Source organism: Lampetra fluviatilis, chromosome 42 (assembly GCF_964198595.1).
Source record: "Lampetra fluviatilis chromosome 42, kcLamFluv1.1, whole genome shotgun sequence".
Taxonomy (NCBI): Eukaryota; Metazoa; Chordata; class Hyperoartia; order Petromyzontiformes; family Petromyzontidae; genus Lampetra; species Lampetra fluviatilis.
In genome coordinates, this window is record NC_136316.1 from 9,583,256 (window position 1) to 9,597,464 (window position 14,209).

The 14,209-nt window shown below is 51.5% G+C and overlaps 1 protein-coding gene across 4 annotated transcripts in view; it reads left to right on the forward strand.

Annotated features, from left to right (window-relative positions):
* LOC144946706 (ran-binding protein 9-like) overlaps nucleotides 1–14,209 on the forward strand; it is a 76,418-nt gene that overhangs the window by 42,275 nt on the left and 19,934 nt on the right. For all 4 annotated transcript variants that reach the window (XM_078875814.1, XM_078875812.1, XM_078875813.1 and 1 more), the window contains 4 exons: nucleotides 1,343–1,510; nucleotides 8,609–8,631; nucleotides 10,966–11,150; nucleotides 12,236–12,348. In XM_078875814.1, the coding sequence (XP_078731940.1) occupies nucleotides 1,343–1,510; nucleotides 8,609–8,631; nucleotides 10,966–11,150; nucleotides 12,236–12,348 (489 nt within the window). The remainder of the gene's footprint in view (nucleotides 1–1,342; nucleotides 1,511–8,608; nucleotides 8,632–10,965; nucleotides 11,151–12,235; nucleotides 12,349–14,209) is intronic.

Below are 14,209 nucleotides of genomic sequence, written 5' to 3' on the forward strand. Positions count from 1 at the left end.
TAAATACAACCCTTCAGGGGAAAGGAGGCACAGCCCTGCACATGCTGGAGGAGGTTTTGGCATTCGAGCGCAAGTTGACAGTGTTTGTCAAAGATTTACAGAGAGGTACACTGTCTCACTTTCCCTCTTTGAGAGAGTTCAAACAAAGTCATGATACGATAAATTTGGAATATTTCAAGTCTGCAATCACCACAATGCAAAGTTCGTTTGGGAAACGATTCTGTGAGTTCAGAGAGGAAAAAACGACATTATCCTTCCCTGTCACTCCCCTGGCGATCGATCCATCCCTATTGAATATGACTGCATTTGCAGGTGTAAGTCAACCTGATCTTGAGATGGAACTGGCTGATATAGCCGACAAAGATATATGGGTGTCCAAGTTCAAATGCTTGACCGCTACTCTTGAGGATGTTGCCCGTCAGAAGGCCATTCTGGCTCAGAATCATAAATGGAGTGATATTGAAAACCTTCCCAAACAGGACAAACTTGTATTCGAAACATGGAATGCCATCCCCAACACTTATATAAACATGAAAAAGTATGCATTTGGAGTCCTGTCGATCTTCGGCTCCACATATGTATGTGAGCAGGTCTTCTCCAACATGAACTATATTAAAAACAAACATCGATCACGCCTCACAGATGACAGCTTGCAAGCCTGTGTGAAAATGAAGGTGACGTCTTACAGCCCTGATGTGCAGACACTGTGCACTGAGGTTCAGGAGCAAAAATCCCATTAACCAGGTAATTTAGCTATTAATTTGCAAAAATATATTTTACATTGTTAAGTGAAAAAGTCCTTTTTTTATTCAGATTGACAGCTGACTGCACGATCCTGTATATAGCAATAAGGTAAGAAACAATATATGCAGTGTTATATTTGTTTTAATAGTTGCAATGGTTTTGCGGCTCCCAGTTTGTTTTTTCCTTCGGAAACGGGTCCAAGTGGCTCTTTATGTCTTAAAGGTTGCAGACCCCTGGTGTAGGTGATCCGAGCAAGCGTTAGCCACATTTTCACGGTGGCAAGCACCGTCTCCATCCTCTAACGCCACAATTACTGCGGTTCTGACTGTTGCGGGTAATGGCGCCGTCGTCGCCGTGGCTCCACCATCGGAGTCGCCCCGTACATCGTTGGGGCTGACGCGCCTCGTGGGAGGGTCTGGCGGTGGGGGTTGCCGCTCTCCGTTTTCGCCTGGCGCGACGCCAATCAACCGGCGACCCCTCGCGACGTCCGTAGGGTTGCGCGTCTTGTATCGCGGGCCGAGAGAGCGTATCCTCACAGCGCGTGTGTCCCCCCCCCCGGCTCGGCGTCCCTTCTCCCCCACCCCGTGTCTCCGTGCAGGTTGGGATAAGTACTCGTACGGTTACCACGGCGATGATGGGCACAGCTTCTGCTCGTCAGGCTCGGGGCAGCCGTACGGCCCCACGTTCACGACGGGCGACGTAATCGGCTGCTGCGTCAACCTCGTCAACAACACGGCCTTCTACACGAAGAACGGGCACAGCCTGGGTGGGCACGCACGCACACACGCGCACGCACACACACGCACACACGCGCACGCACGCACACGCACCGTCTGTGGTGATGTGGCCCGCGTGGAAGTGGGGTGTTGCGGGTTTGGTGATTGTGTGGAGGTAGTTTCAGTCTGGTCTACTCGGCTGAAATTGTTTCCAGATATCGTTTTTACACGGTGATGCCTGTTCCTTTAAAGCTATGTTTAGAATGCCATAGTGTCGTACCACCACCCTGTCGCGTTTATTTCCATTTCCGTACCAGGTACCGAAACTGGAAAAATCTTTGTGCCTGCTGTGGTCCGATTCAATCGTGAGATTGTTGTTTCATTGCTGAAGAGAGTTCGTGATTCCGTAACCCATCCCCGAGATTTCAGTAGAATTGTGTAACCGTTGGAGCGTGGATCCCGGTACTTGTGGCGGTGGCGCTAGCGACGCCGGGGTTTGCGCAGCGCGCGACAAACCCCACGACCCCGGTTGGTTTCCCAGCCACGGCTGACGTCCGCGGCAGGTGATGTCTGAACACTTGTCTGGGCACCCCCCCAAACACCCCCTCCCTTCACCAGCTGACACTGCTATGCGTGGACAACGAGGACAACCAGATAACTCCCACTCGAGGATTTCACCCAGTAGTCGATTGAGCGTGCGCAGTAGAAATACAGTCCGTTTACGTGAATGAGTGATGGCTGTTTTGAGGCTCGGTGTGTCATGTGGTGCGTTTGCTTGCGTTTGTGTTGGTGAACTATTTGTCTTTTGTCAACGTGACACTTTTTTTTGCTGATTGGCCGTGTCGGGTGGTGGAGGGTTACGACACATTTATAAATAACGCGATCTAAACCCAAAAACGTTGATTATGAATGGTGTGTTTGTGTTGGTGGTGCGGCGCGTTTGTGTTGGTGGTGTTTGTGTTGGTGGAGCGGTGTGTTGGTGGTGCGTTTGTGTTGGTGGTGCGTTTGTGTTGGTGGGGCGGTGTGTTTGTGTTGGTGGAGCGGTGTGTTTGTGTTGGTGGAGCGGTGTGTTTGTGTTGGTGGTGCGGTGCATTTGTGTTGGTGGTGTTTGTGTTGGTGGAGCGGTGTGTTGGTGGTGCGTTTGTGTTGGTGGTGTGTTTGTGTTGGTGGTGCGGTGTGTTTGTGTTGGTGGTGCGTTTGTGTTGGTGGGGCGGTGTGTTTGTGTTGGTGGTATGTTTGTGTTGGTGGTGCGGTGTGTTTGTGTTGGTGGGGCGGTGTGTTTGTGTTGGTGGTGTGTTTGTGTTGGTGGTGTGTTTGTGTTGGTGGTGTGTTTGTGTTGGTGGTGTGTTTGTGATGGTGGTGTGTTTGTGTTGGTGGTGCGTTTGTGTTGGTGGTGTGTTTGTGTTGGTGGTGCGGTGCATTTGTGTTGGTGGAGCGGTGTGTTGGTGGTGCGGTGCGATTGTGTTGGTGGGGCGGTGTGTTTGGTGGTGTGTTTGTGTTGGTGGTGCGTTTGTGTTGGTGCGGTGCGTTTGTGTTGGTGGTGTGTTTGTGTTGGTGGTGCGGTGCATTTGTGTTGGTGGGGCGGTGTGTTTGTGTTGGTGGTGTGTTTGTGTTTGTGGTGCGGTGCGTTTGTGTTGGTGGTGTGGTGCGTTTGTGTTGGTGGGGCGGTGTGTTTGTGTTGGTGGTGTGTTTGTGTTGGTGGTGTGTTTGTGTTGGTGGGGCGGTGCGTTTGTGTTTGTGGTGCGGTGCGTTTGTGTTGGTGGTGCGGTGCATTTGTGTTGGTGGGGCGGTGTGTTTGTGTTGGTGGTGCGGTGTGTTTGTGTTGGTGGTGCGGTGTGTTTGTGTTGGTGGTGTGTTTGTGTTGGTGGGGCGGTGTGTTTGTGTTGGTGGTGTGTTTGTGTTGGTGGGGGAGTGTGTTTGTGTTGGTGGTGCGGTGTGTTTGTGTTGGTGGGGCGGTGTGTTTGTGTTGGTGGTGTGTTTGTGTTGGTGGGGGGGGGTGTTTGTGTTGGTGGTGCGGTGTGTTTGTGGTGGTAGGGCGGTGTGTTTGTGTTGGTGTTGTGTTTGTTGGTGGTGTGTTTGTTGGTGGGGCGGTGTGTTTGTGTTGGTGTGTTTGTGTTGGTGGAGCGGTGTGTTGGTGGTGCGTTTGTGTTGGTGGTGCGTTTGTGTTGGTGGGGCGGTGTGTTTGTGTTGGTGGAGCGGTGTGTTTGTGTTGGTGGAGCGGTGTGTTTGTGTTGGTGGTGCGGTGCATTTGTGTTGGTGGTGTTTGTGTTGGTGGAGCGGTGTGTTGGTGGTGCGTTTGTGTTGGTGGTGTGTTTGTGTTGGTGGTGCGGTGTGTTTGTGTTGGTGGTGCGTTTGTGTTGGTGGGGCGGTGTGTTTGTGTTGGTGGTATGTTTGTGTTGGTGGTGCGGTGTGTTTGTGTTGGTGGGGCGGTGTGTTTGTGTTGGTGGTGTGTTTGTGTTGGTGGTGTGTTTGTGTTGGTGGTGTGTTTGTGTTGGTGGTGTGTTTGTGATGGTGGTGTGTTTGTGTTGGTGGTGCGTTTGTGTTGGTGGTGTGTTTGTGTTGGTGGTGCGGTGCATTTGTGTTGGTGGAGCGGTGTGTTGGTGGTGCGGTGCGATTGTGTTGGTGGGGCGGTGTGTTTGGTGGTGTGTTTGTGTTGGTGGTGCGTTTGTGTTGGTGCGGTGCGTTTGTGTTGGTGGTGTGTTTGTGTTGGTGGTGCGGTGCATTTGTGTTGGTGGGGCGGTGTGTTTGTGTTGGTGGTGTGTTTGTGTTTGTGGTGCGGTGCGTTTGTGTTGGTGGTGTGGTGCGTTTGTGTTGGTGGGGCGGTGTGTTTGTGTTGGTGGTGTGTTTGTGTTGGTGGTGTGTTTGTGTTGGTGGGGCGGTGCGTTTGTGTTTGTGGTGCGGTGCGTTTGTGTTGGTGGTGCGGTGCATTTGTGTTGGTGGGGCGGTGTGTTTGTGTTGGTGGTGCGGTGTGTTTGTGTTGGTGGTGCGGTGTGTTTGTGTTGGTGGTGCGGTGTGTTTGTGTTGGTGGTGTGTTTGTGTTGGTGGGGCGGTGTGTTTGTGTTGGTGGTGTGTTTGTGTTGGTGGGGGAGTGTTTGTGTTGGTGGTGCGGTGTGTTTGTGTTGGTGGGGCGGTGTGTTTGTGTTGGTGGTGTGTTTGTGTTGGTGGGGGGGGGTGTTTGTGTTGGTGGTGCGGTGTGTTTGTGGTGGTAGGGCGGTGTGTTTGTGTTGGTGTTGTGTTTGTTGGTGGTGTGTTTGTTGGTGGGGCGGTGTGTTTGTGTTGGTGGTGTGTTTGTGTTGGTGGTGTGTTTGTGTTGGTGGGGGGGGTGTGTTTGTGTTGGTGGTGCTGTGTGTTTGTGTTGGTGGGGTGGTGTGTTTGTGTTGGTGGTGTGGTGTGTTTGTGTTGGTGGTGCGGTGTGTTGTGTTGGTGGGACGGTGTGTTTGTGTTGGTGAGCGCGGTGTGTTTGTGTTGGTGGTGCGGTGTGTTTGTGTTGGTGGTGTGTTTGTGTTGGTGGTGTGTTTGTGTTGGTGAGCGCGGTGTGTTTGTTTTGGTGGTGCGGTGCGTTTGTGTTGGTGGGGTGTTTATGTTTGTGTTGGTGGTGCGTTTGTGTTGGTGTGGTGCGTTTGTGTTGGTGGTGTGTTTGTGTTGGTGGTGCGGTGCATTTGTGTTAGTGGGGCGGTGTGTTTGTGTTGGTGGTGCGTTTGTGTTTGTGGTGCGGTGCGTTTGTGTTGGTGGTGCGGTGCGTTTGTGTTGGTGGGGCGGTGTGTTTGTGTTGGTGGTGCGGTGTGTTTGTGTTGGTGGTGCGGTGTGTTTGTGTTGGTGGTGTGTTTGTGTTGGTGGGGCGGTGTGTTTGTGTTGGTGGTGTGTTTGTGTTGGTGGGGGGGTGTGTTTGTGTTGGTGGTGCGGTGTGTTTGTGTTGGTGGGGCAGTGTGTTTGTGTTGGTGGTGTGTTTGTTGGTGGGGCGGTGTGTTTGTGTTGGTGGTGTGTTTGTGTTGGTGGGGCGGTGTGTTTGTGTTGGTGGTGCTGTGCGTTTGTGTTGGTGGGGCGGTGCGTTTGTGTTGGTGGGGCGGTGTGTTTGTGTTGGTGGTGTGGTGTGTTTGTGTTGGTGGTGCGGTGTGTTGTGTTGGTGGGACGGTGTGTTTGTGTTGGTGAGCGCGGTGTGTTTGTATTGGTGGTGCGGTGTGTTTGTGTTGGTGGTGTGTTTGTGTTGGTGGTGTGTTTGTGTTGGTGAGCGCGGTGTGTTTGTATTGGTGGTGCGGTGTGTTTGTGTTGGTGGTGTGTTTGTGTTGGTGGTGTGTTTGTGTTGGTGAGCGCGGTGTGTTTGTGTTGGTGGTGCGGTGCGGTGCGTTTGTGTTGGTGGGGTGTTTATGTTTGTGTTGGTGGTGCGTTTGTGTTGGTGGGGCGGTGCGTTTGTGTTGGTGGGGCGGTGCGTTTGTGTTGGTGGGGCGGTGCGTTTGTGTTGGTGGGGCGGTGTGTTTGTGTTGGTGGGGCAGTGTGTTGGTGGGGCGGTGTGTTTGTGTTGGTGGGGCGGTGTGTTTGTGTTGGTGGTGCGTCTGTGTTGGTGGTGCGTTGTGTTGGTGGTGCGGTGTGTTGGTGTTGGTGATGCGTTTGTATTGGTGTGGTGTCTTTGTTGGTGGAGCGGTGTGTTTGCGTTGGTGGAGCGAGCGGTGTGTTTGTGTTGGTGGTGCAGTGGGTTTGTGTTGGTGGTGCGTTTGTGTTGGTGGTGCGGTGTGTTGGTGTTGGTGGTGCGGTGTGTTTGTGTTGGTGGTGCGGTGTGTTTGTGTTGGTGGTGCGGTGTGTTTGTGTTGGTGGTGCGGTGTGTTTGTGTTGGTGGTGCGTTTGTGTTGGTGGTGTGGTGTGTTGCTGTTGGTGATGCGTTTGTATTGGTGTGGTGTCTTTGTTGGTGGAGCGGTGTGTTTGTGTTGGTGGTGCAGTGGGTTTGTGTTGGTGGTGGGTTTATGTTGGTGGAGTGGTGCGTTTGTGTTGGTGATGCGTTTGTGTTGGTGGGGCGGTGTGTTTGTGTTGCTGGAGTGAGCAGTGTGTTTGTGGTGTGTGTGTGTTGGTGGAGTGGTATATTTGTGTTTGTGGTGTGTTTGTGTTGGTGGTGCTGTGCGTTTGTGTTGGTGGGGCGGTGTGTTTGTGTTGGTGGTGTGGTGTGTTTGTGTTGGTGGTGCGGTGTGTTGTGTTGGTGGGACGGTGTGTTTGTGTTGGTGAGCGCGGTGTGTTTGTGTTGGTGGTGCGGTGTGTTTGTGTTGGTGGTGCGGTGTGTTTGTGTTGGTGGTGTGTTTGTGTTGGTGGTGTGTTTGTGTTGGTGAGCGCGGTGTGTTTGTTTTGGTGGTGCGGTGCGTTTGTGTTGGTGGGGTGTTTATGTTTGTGTTGGTGGTGCGTTTGTGTTGGTGCGGTGCGTTTGTGTTGGTGGTGCGGTGCGTTTGTGTTGGTGGGGCGGTGTGTTTGTGTTGGTGGTGCAGTGTGTTTGTGTTGGTGGTGCGGTGTGTTTGTGTTGGTGGTGTGTTTGTGTTGGTGGGGCGGTGTGTTTGTGTTGGTGGTGTGTTTGTGTTGGTGGTGCGGTGTGTTTGTGTTGGTGGGGCAGTGTGTTTGTGTTGGTGGTGTGTTTGTTGGTGGTGTGTTTGTTGGTGGGGCGGTGTGTTTGTGTTGGTGGTGTGTTTGTGTTGGTGGGGCGGTGTGTTTGTGTTGGTGGTGCTGTGCGTTTGTGTTGGTGGGGCGGTGTGTTTGTGTTGGTGGGGCGGTGTGTTTGTGTTGGTGGTGGGGTGTGTTTGTGTTGGTGGTGTGGTGTGTTTGTGTTGGTGGTGCGGTGTGTTGTGTTGGTGGGACGGTGTGTTTGTTGGTGAGCGCGGTGTGTTTGTATTGGTGGTGCGGTGTGTTTGTGTTGGTGGTGCGGTGTGTTTGTGTTGGTGGGGTGTTTGTGTTGGTGGTGTGTTTGTGTTGGTGAGCGCGGTGTGTTTGTGTTGGTGGTGCGGTGCGTTTGTGTTGGTGGGGTGTTTATGTTTGTGTTGGTGGTGCGTTTGTGTTGGTGGGGCGGTGTGTTTGTGTTGGTGGGGCGGTGTGTTTGTGTTGGTGGGGCGGTGTGTTTGTGTTGGTGGGGCGGTGTGTTTGTGTTGGTGGGGCGGTGTGTTTGTGTTGGTGGGGCGGTGTGTTGGTGGTGCGGTGTGTTTGTGTTGGTGGTGCGGTGTGTTTGTGTTGGTGGTGCGTCTGTGTTGGTGGTGCGGTGTGTTGGTGTTGGTGATGCGTTTGTATTGGTGTGGTGTCTTTGTTGGTGGAGCGGTGTGTTTGCGTTGGTGGAGCGAGCGGTATGTTTGTGTTGGTGGTGCAGTGGGTTTGTGTTGGTGGTGGGTTTATGTTGGTGGAGTGGTGCGTTTGTGTTGGTGATGCGTTTGTGTTGGTGGGGCGGTGTGTTTGTGTTGCTGGAGTGAGCAGTGTGTTTGTGGTGTGTTTGTGTTGGTGGAGTGGTTTATTTGTGTTTGTGGTGTGTTTGTGTTGGTGTAGCTGTGTCTTTGGTCTAATAGCTGTCTGTTGCAACTCCAGTGGAAATTGCAGTCTTGAGCTTGGTCTGAGCCGCTCTTATCTCTGCTCAGCCTAAAATGAGTCCCTAAAGCAGTGTGCACTGAGAAGACAAAGATGACCAGGTCTGCTTTTGATCCCATCTGCTCCCGTGTGCTATGTCTCACGCGGCACTTGTTCCTACAGTTATTCTGATAAACAGGGATGAAGTGTGTGTTTGTGTCCGTGTGCGCGCATGTGTGTGTCTACGGTGTAGGAGGGCAGTGGAATTCGCACTACGCTATGAACCTGGCAACCCGAGTTTGCTTCCCACTCGTGGCAAACATCACTGATCAATATCTGAACCAATTATGGCTTCCCCTACATCAAATCCACTTGAAATTAGAATCTGGTGTGTTATGTAAACATCAGCACTGGGGAGACAAAGGCGGCCGAGCATGGTGCTAGCCACACCGCCCCTTCGTGTGCGGTGCCAGCCTTCGTAGGTGCCCACTAACAGTACTTGCCCCAACAGCCTGCAAGGGCTATACTGGGAGTCTTTGCTTTTGTGTGTATGTGGTGGATGCTTGTAAGCCATCTGTGCTGACATATATCTTTGTCTTCCATCCACCTTCCTCCCATCCCTTCTGTAGGAATTGCCTTCACAGACCTCCCGGTGAGAAGCGTTGAACCTCGGCACAACTTGTTTAATTTCAGACGCCTCGGTGTGAACAATATAAAAAACAAGTCATTATTGCAAGTGGAGCGTGTTCAGTTCGACTGTAAACTACCGCAGGGTTTGCCACTCGTCTGAATGCGAAAGCCACTCGTAAATTACTCTCCCTATAAAATGTCATCGTCGGTTGAAAACAAGAGCCCTAACCCGGGTAGTTTCCGGCACCATGTATAGATACGGAGCCGGCGATTCCTCAAAGGCCACTACCTAAGTAGTGGAAACACCCCACTGATTGGTCAGTATTTTAAAAAATGTGTAAGTGTTGAGTCGTTGGGGTTAAATGTAATGACGTGTGTATTCGATATACCCTGTGCAGTGCAATGTGCAACTCCACTGTCATGTATGACACTGCTTGCACAACAACGTGTTAGCTCAATTCCCACTTGTACACATCCTACTGGGAAACATTCATCTGCAATCCCCATCGGCTAGTCACACCAAATGTGGTTTAATTTCAGCAATTAAATCGACACCTTTTTACCTTTTTACCTCTCATCGTATTTTTTTACCTTTTTACCTCTCATCGTATTTACCCCAAAGGAGCAAAATAAGTGACAGAAAAGTTGTTGAGGGGACCAGTTTGTCACATGTCCGGAACGTGCTTCTCACGGCGTATCTTGCAAATCCTGTCGGAACGTGACGCGGTTGAAGATCACCAGGCGATGGAAGTGGGGGGGGGGAATTGAAGGCCAGAGGGCTGTGGGGCGGATACTGAATCATGACTTTCCACCGTCAAAGTTGAGGTCCAAACAAAACATGACTCCCATGGAACTTCGGTTAACCTGCCAACATTAACCCCTATTCATGAGAGGTTTTTTTTTTGGCAATTTTTGGAACCGTATGTGAATAGTGCACTGCATCTTTACTTTAGTGGGGAGCGTATTATCAGGATAAAAACTTATCTGCGTTCATAAGTTGGCAGGGCATTGCTCATGGAAGTAATAGGTTTGGAGTGTCGATTTAAACATCAAAAATGCATATTCTTGGGTCTTTCGGTAAAGTCATGTAGATCGGTTCAAAGAAAATAACAAAAAATAACAAAAAAATGAAGACGACCGCTTGTGTTGCGATAGAAACGTAGTTTTTTACTATTTTTGGTTATTTTCTTTGAACCTATCTACGTGACGTTACCGAAAGACCCAAGAATATTAATTCCTGCAGTCACGAAAGCTTTAAGTCAGATTTAACAAAAATGCATATGAACATGTCGGCTTTCGCGACCAATATTATTCACACGTGTTTTTGGGTTAGCTCGTGTAAGTTTCAATGTGTTGTTAAACCGCCACCACCCGACACAGCCAATTAGTAAGGTTTGTCACGTAAACAAAACATACCAATTCGTTTCTTGTACAGCACACCGGTGTGTTGGAGAGTAAAGCCACAACATTTACAATTTTAGTTCCTTGATATTTTGCCGGTAATTACAACTAGGATCATCAGGCGACAGGCAGAGTAATCATCCTGCTGTTTCGGTGTTAAGTAGAGAGATACATGCGGTGTCGTCACTTTTGAGCCAATCAGGTATGAAGGCCAGTGGGGGTGGGGGGGGTTAATGGATGCATATCAATTATTGTAGGAAATGAAAAAAAAAATATCACGACGTTTCGATCGCAACACAAGCAATCGTCACCAGGGGTAATTTATTATTATTTTATTGTTATTATTTGTTCTATCTACGTGACTTTACCGAAAGAACCATAGAATATGAATTCCTACAGTCACGAAGGTTTTAAGTAAAAATTTATTGTAGGAAATTATTGTAGGAAATTGGTATCAACCTTCTCAGCAACTTAATCTGGGTAAATCTTTTAACAAAAAAAATAACATTCATGTTTTTCGTGGCAATACCTGCAAAATCCCAAAAGCCAAGTACTGGCAATCTTCCACAACTTCTTATATTGTTTTGGATCTATTTCTAGTGTCATTCATCACTCACAATTGGTGGACTTGTTTTTTGAAAGGTGAAAATAAAGCTTGGGGGGTATCATCATCTGCTCAGCTGCATACACTGCTTCAGTCATAGCCTGCCAGAGATATTGGGTGGGGAAGCCGAGGGCGGCCTAGGAGTGCCCTGGCTGGCTTGTCCAGCCCAGTTCAGTTCCTGAAGAAGCTCCCAGCCCGTCAAGCGATTAACACGGAGCTATACAGCACCACCACCACCACCACCACGAACACCTGCGCAGTCACCGTACATGTCTCAACCTCCGTCTCTTCTCCATTCCTTCCCTTCTCCCCGCCATCCATGTTCCATCCTGGCTTGCCCGGCCCTTGCAGCCCAACCTGTACCCGACGGTGGGGCTGCAGACGCCGGGCGAGGTGGTGGAGGCGAACTTCGGCTCGCGGCCTTTTGTCTTCGACATCGAGGACTACATGCGGGAGTGGCGGTCGCGCATCACGGCCGCCGTGGAACGCTTCCCCCTCGCGCAGCCGCACGGGACCTGGCAGATGACGCTGCAGACGTACGTCACGCACGTCACGCACGTCACGCACGGACAAGAATCCCGTGTGCGGTCTGCATGGACTGTAGGTACAAATGCTGTTAGCGAGCAAATCGTGAAGGTCGGCACGGCGTGCCGAGGGGGTGGTGTGGCTACTATCAACGCCTGGCCGCCTTTCCCTCCCCAGTGCCTGTATTGGTAGATGCTGACTTGAGGCAACGAATGGGAGGCCCAGGACTGGTTCAGATAATCACCGCTGATGTTATCTGTGAATGGGAATCGAACCCAGGTGGCCAGGTTTGTAGTGTAGTGCACTAACTGCTATACCAGCACTTCAACTTGCACACACTTACACGCACTTATGCGCTCTCCTGCATGCACCGCAGCAATCGTAGACTGGCAGTGGTGCCGAGTGAAGCCGACGTGGTCCTTAAGTGTCCTGGCCAGTTTGTCCAAATCCATTCTGCGCAGGTGGCGATGGGGAGGGAGAGGTGTGTGCGTGGTGCGGTGTGTGCGGTGTGGTGCGCAGCCTGCAAGATGGCGCAGTAGTACCCGCACTGTGCCACAACCGCATGGACCTGGCGTGTACGCCGGTGATGAGCGATGTCTGAACCTGCCCTCGGCCTCCTCCCCTTAGTTGAATCGGCCTCAAATGGGTGTGCCTGGTGCGGTGTATCAACATTTTTCATTGGGAGACGAGTGACATCTGAAACCTATCTCTACCTCCCTTTGCTTGGCTCAACATTAAGCGAGGGCCTAGTGCCGTATTTGAACATTGCCACTGGTCACACGACGGCGGCCAGGTGTGGTGTTGGCGACGGATGATGATGCGCTCTCGGATGATGATTGAAGGAGCATGGAGATCGCAATTTCCCAGTTGTATTGTTTGCCTTGTGCATTTTCAAATGTTCAATGCGAGGTGTAACCTTGGGCGCTTTGAGTTGCCGAGGCATTTAAGCACCACATAAACGCTACTGTTATTATTATTGTGTGGGCTGTGCACGGGCTGTGCGGTCCTGTGGCGCGTGTGCCATTACGCCGTTGGTGTTTCGCCGTGGTGGTGTGGGCGGCGCTCCGTGTGACGGTCGTGCGCTCGCGTGGCACAGCATGATGGCCTCCTACCTGGTGCACCACGGCTACTGCACGACAGCGGAGGCGTTCGCCCGCGCGACCGGGCAGGCCTTCCAAGAGGAGCTCTCCTCCATCAAGAATCGGCAACGTGAGTGCCTCCCAGTGCACAGTGCGCAGCACGGGAAATTGGTGGTGCGTGCGCAGGGCGCGCGTGTGTCTCACATGTAGTGTAGCGGTTAGTGCGCTGCACTACGAACCCGGTCACCTGGGTTCAATTTTTGGTCAAGGCCAACACAAATGACAATTATCTGAACTGCTCATGGGCCTCCCCTAGGTCGGCTCGTCCTCAAATAAGTATCTAGGGCGATGCGTAAACATCGCCTCGAGGGAGACAAAGGTGGCCGGGCGTGCTGCTGGCAAGCCCACACACCCTCATGTAGCGTGCCGGCCTTCATCGGTGCTCGTTAACAGCACTTGCCCAAATAGTCTGTTATGGCTATACGGGGGATCTTGGTCTTTGTTCGTGTCTCATGTTGTATTGAACAGGTAGTGCATCTGCCAGTCATCTCACAGGGTTAACCCATTACACCTGGGTCTGTCCATGACCTCCTGTTAGCAAACCTTCGATACTTCACAATAGGGGGCCATCCATTTTGTAAGTTTGCAAAAATATGTCAAAACTTGACCCCTCTCCTCCTCCCTGTACACACGCATACGCTTGATACGCCCCCCCCCCCCCCCGTATCCTATGAACGGCCGATATTTAATCCACGCAGAAACGATCAAGGATTAATAATATTAAGGTGTTTAAGCAAACAGATAGTCCGCTGCCGGACTATCTAACTCATTTGAAGGCCAATGTAGACAATACGCAAGTGAACGCATTTGGGTTAACTCCCCCCTCCATGCGTATGTACTAAATGGATGGCCCCTAGCCTCAAAGTGCACCTAGCCTGGCACAAGCGCTGTGGTGATGTCACCACCACTTAGTGGCAAATGGCGGTAGCTTTTGCCTTCTCGAATGCAGCTAGTGCCGTCTGTGTTGTGTGTGTGTGTCATGCGGATCGTTTGTGTTCTTCAACAAAGACTTGGTGCTGCTGCTGTCTACATGAATTGCACGCATTTTATTACAACACTCGTTGGGATAGCACACAGGCGCTATTGATTTCCGACCCCAGCCGTTTTTCTGTGAACCCTGTGACCCCGTGTACCCCAACCTCTGCCGACCTGGGGACCCCGGGCTGGCGTTTCTGCAGGGAGCATGCATTCTGTCCCAGGGTTTATCGGCCACGCTGCTGCCTCGCTCTTTGGACACAGGATGCCAGTCCGCTCGTGCGCGCACACGCACGGTGTATTTTTGTTCGCCTATTAAAAGAAAACGGCCGGGCGGATTATTTTAACGATGCGCGAGTATTCCTCGTTTGAGGTCATGCGGCATGTGTACGGATGAACCTGCGAATTAGCATCCGTGTTTTGCGCGTGTGTGTATATGTGTATGCGTTACGAACCTGCCAACCCGACTTCGATTTCCGCTCACGGCCAACATCGGTGACGATTATCTGAACCGGTCTTGTGCCTCCCCTATGTCGACTCAGCCTCAAATGAGTACCTGGTACGATGCGTAAAAATATCACCACTCGGGAGACAAAGGCGGCTGGGCGTGCTGCTGGCCGCTCACCCCCTCGTGTGCCGTCCTGGCCTTCATAGGTGCTCGCTCACAGCACTTGCCCCAACAGTCTGTTAAGGCTATACGGGAATATCTCTCTTTGTGCATGTGTGTGTGTTAACATTTCACATTCACCAGTTTGCTCTTGGTGGACGTTTGAACAAATGGCATCGTACCCTATAGTCCTTGTATTGTGCGCAATCAGCTGATGATGTCGGTGGCGAGGTCAGGCTTCGGTGGATACCTCGGCACCCTTGAGGCTTGCACAGTGTTCTGGGTGTACAGCCTCAGCATTGTATTTAATCTCGGCATGCAGTGTTTTGCACTGCGTAGCCTTGGAAAT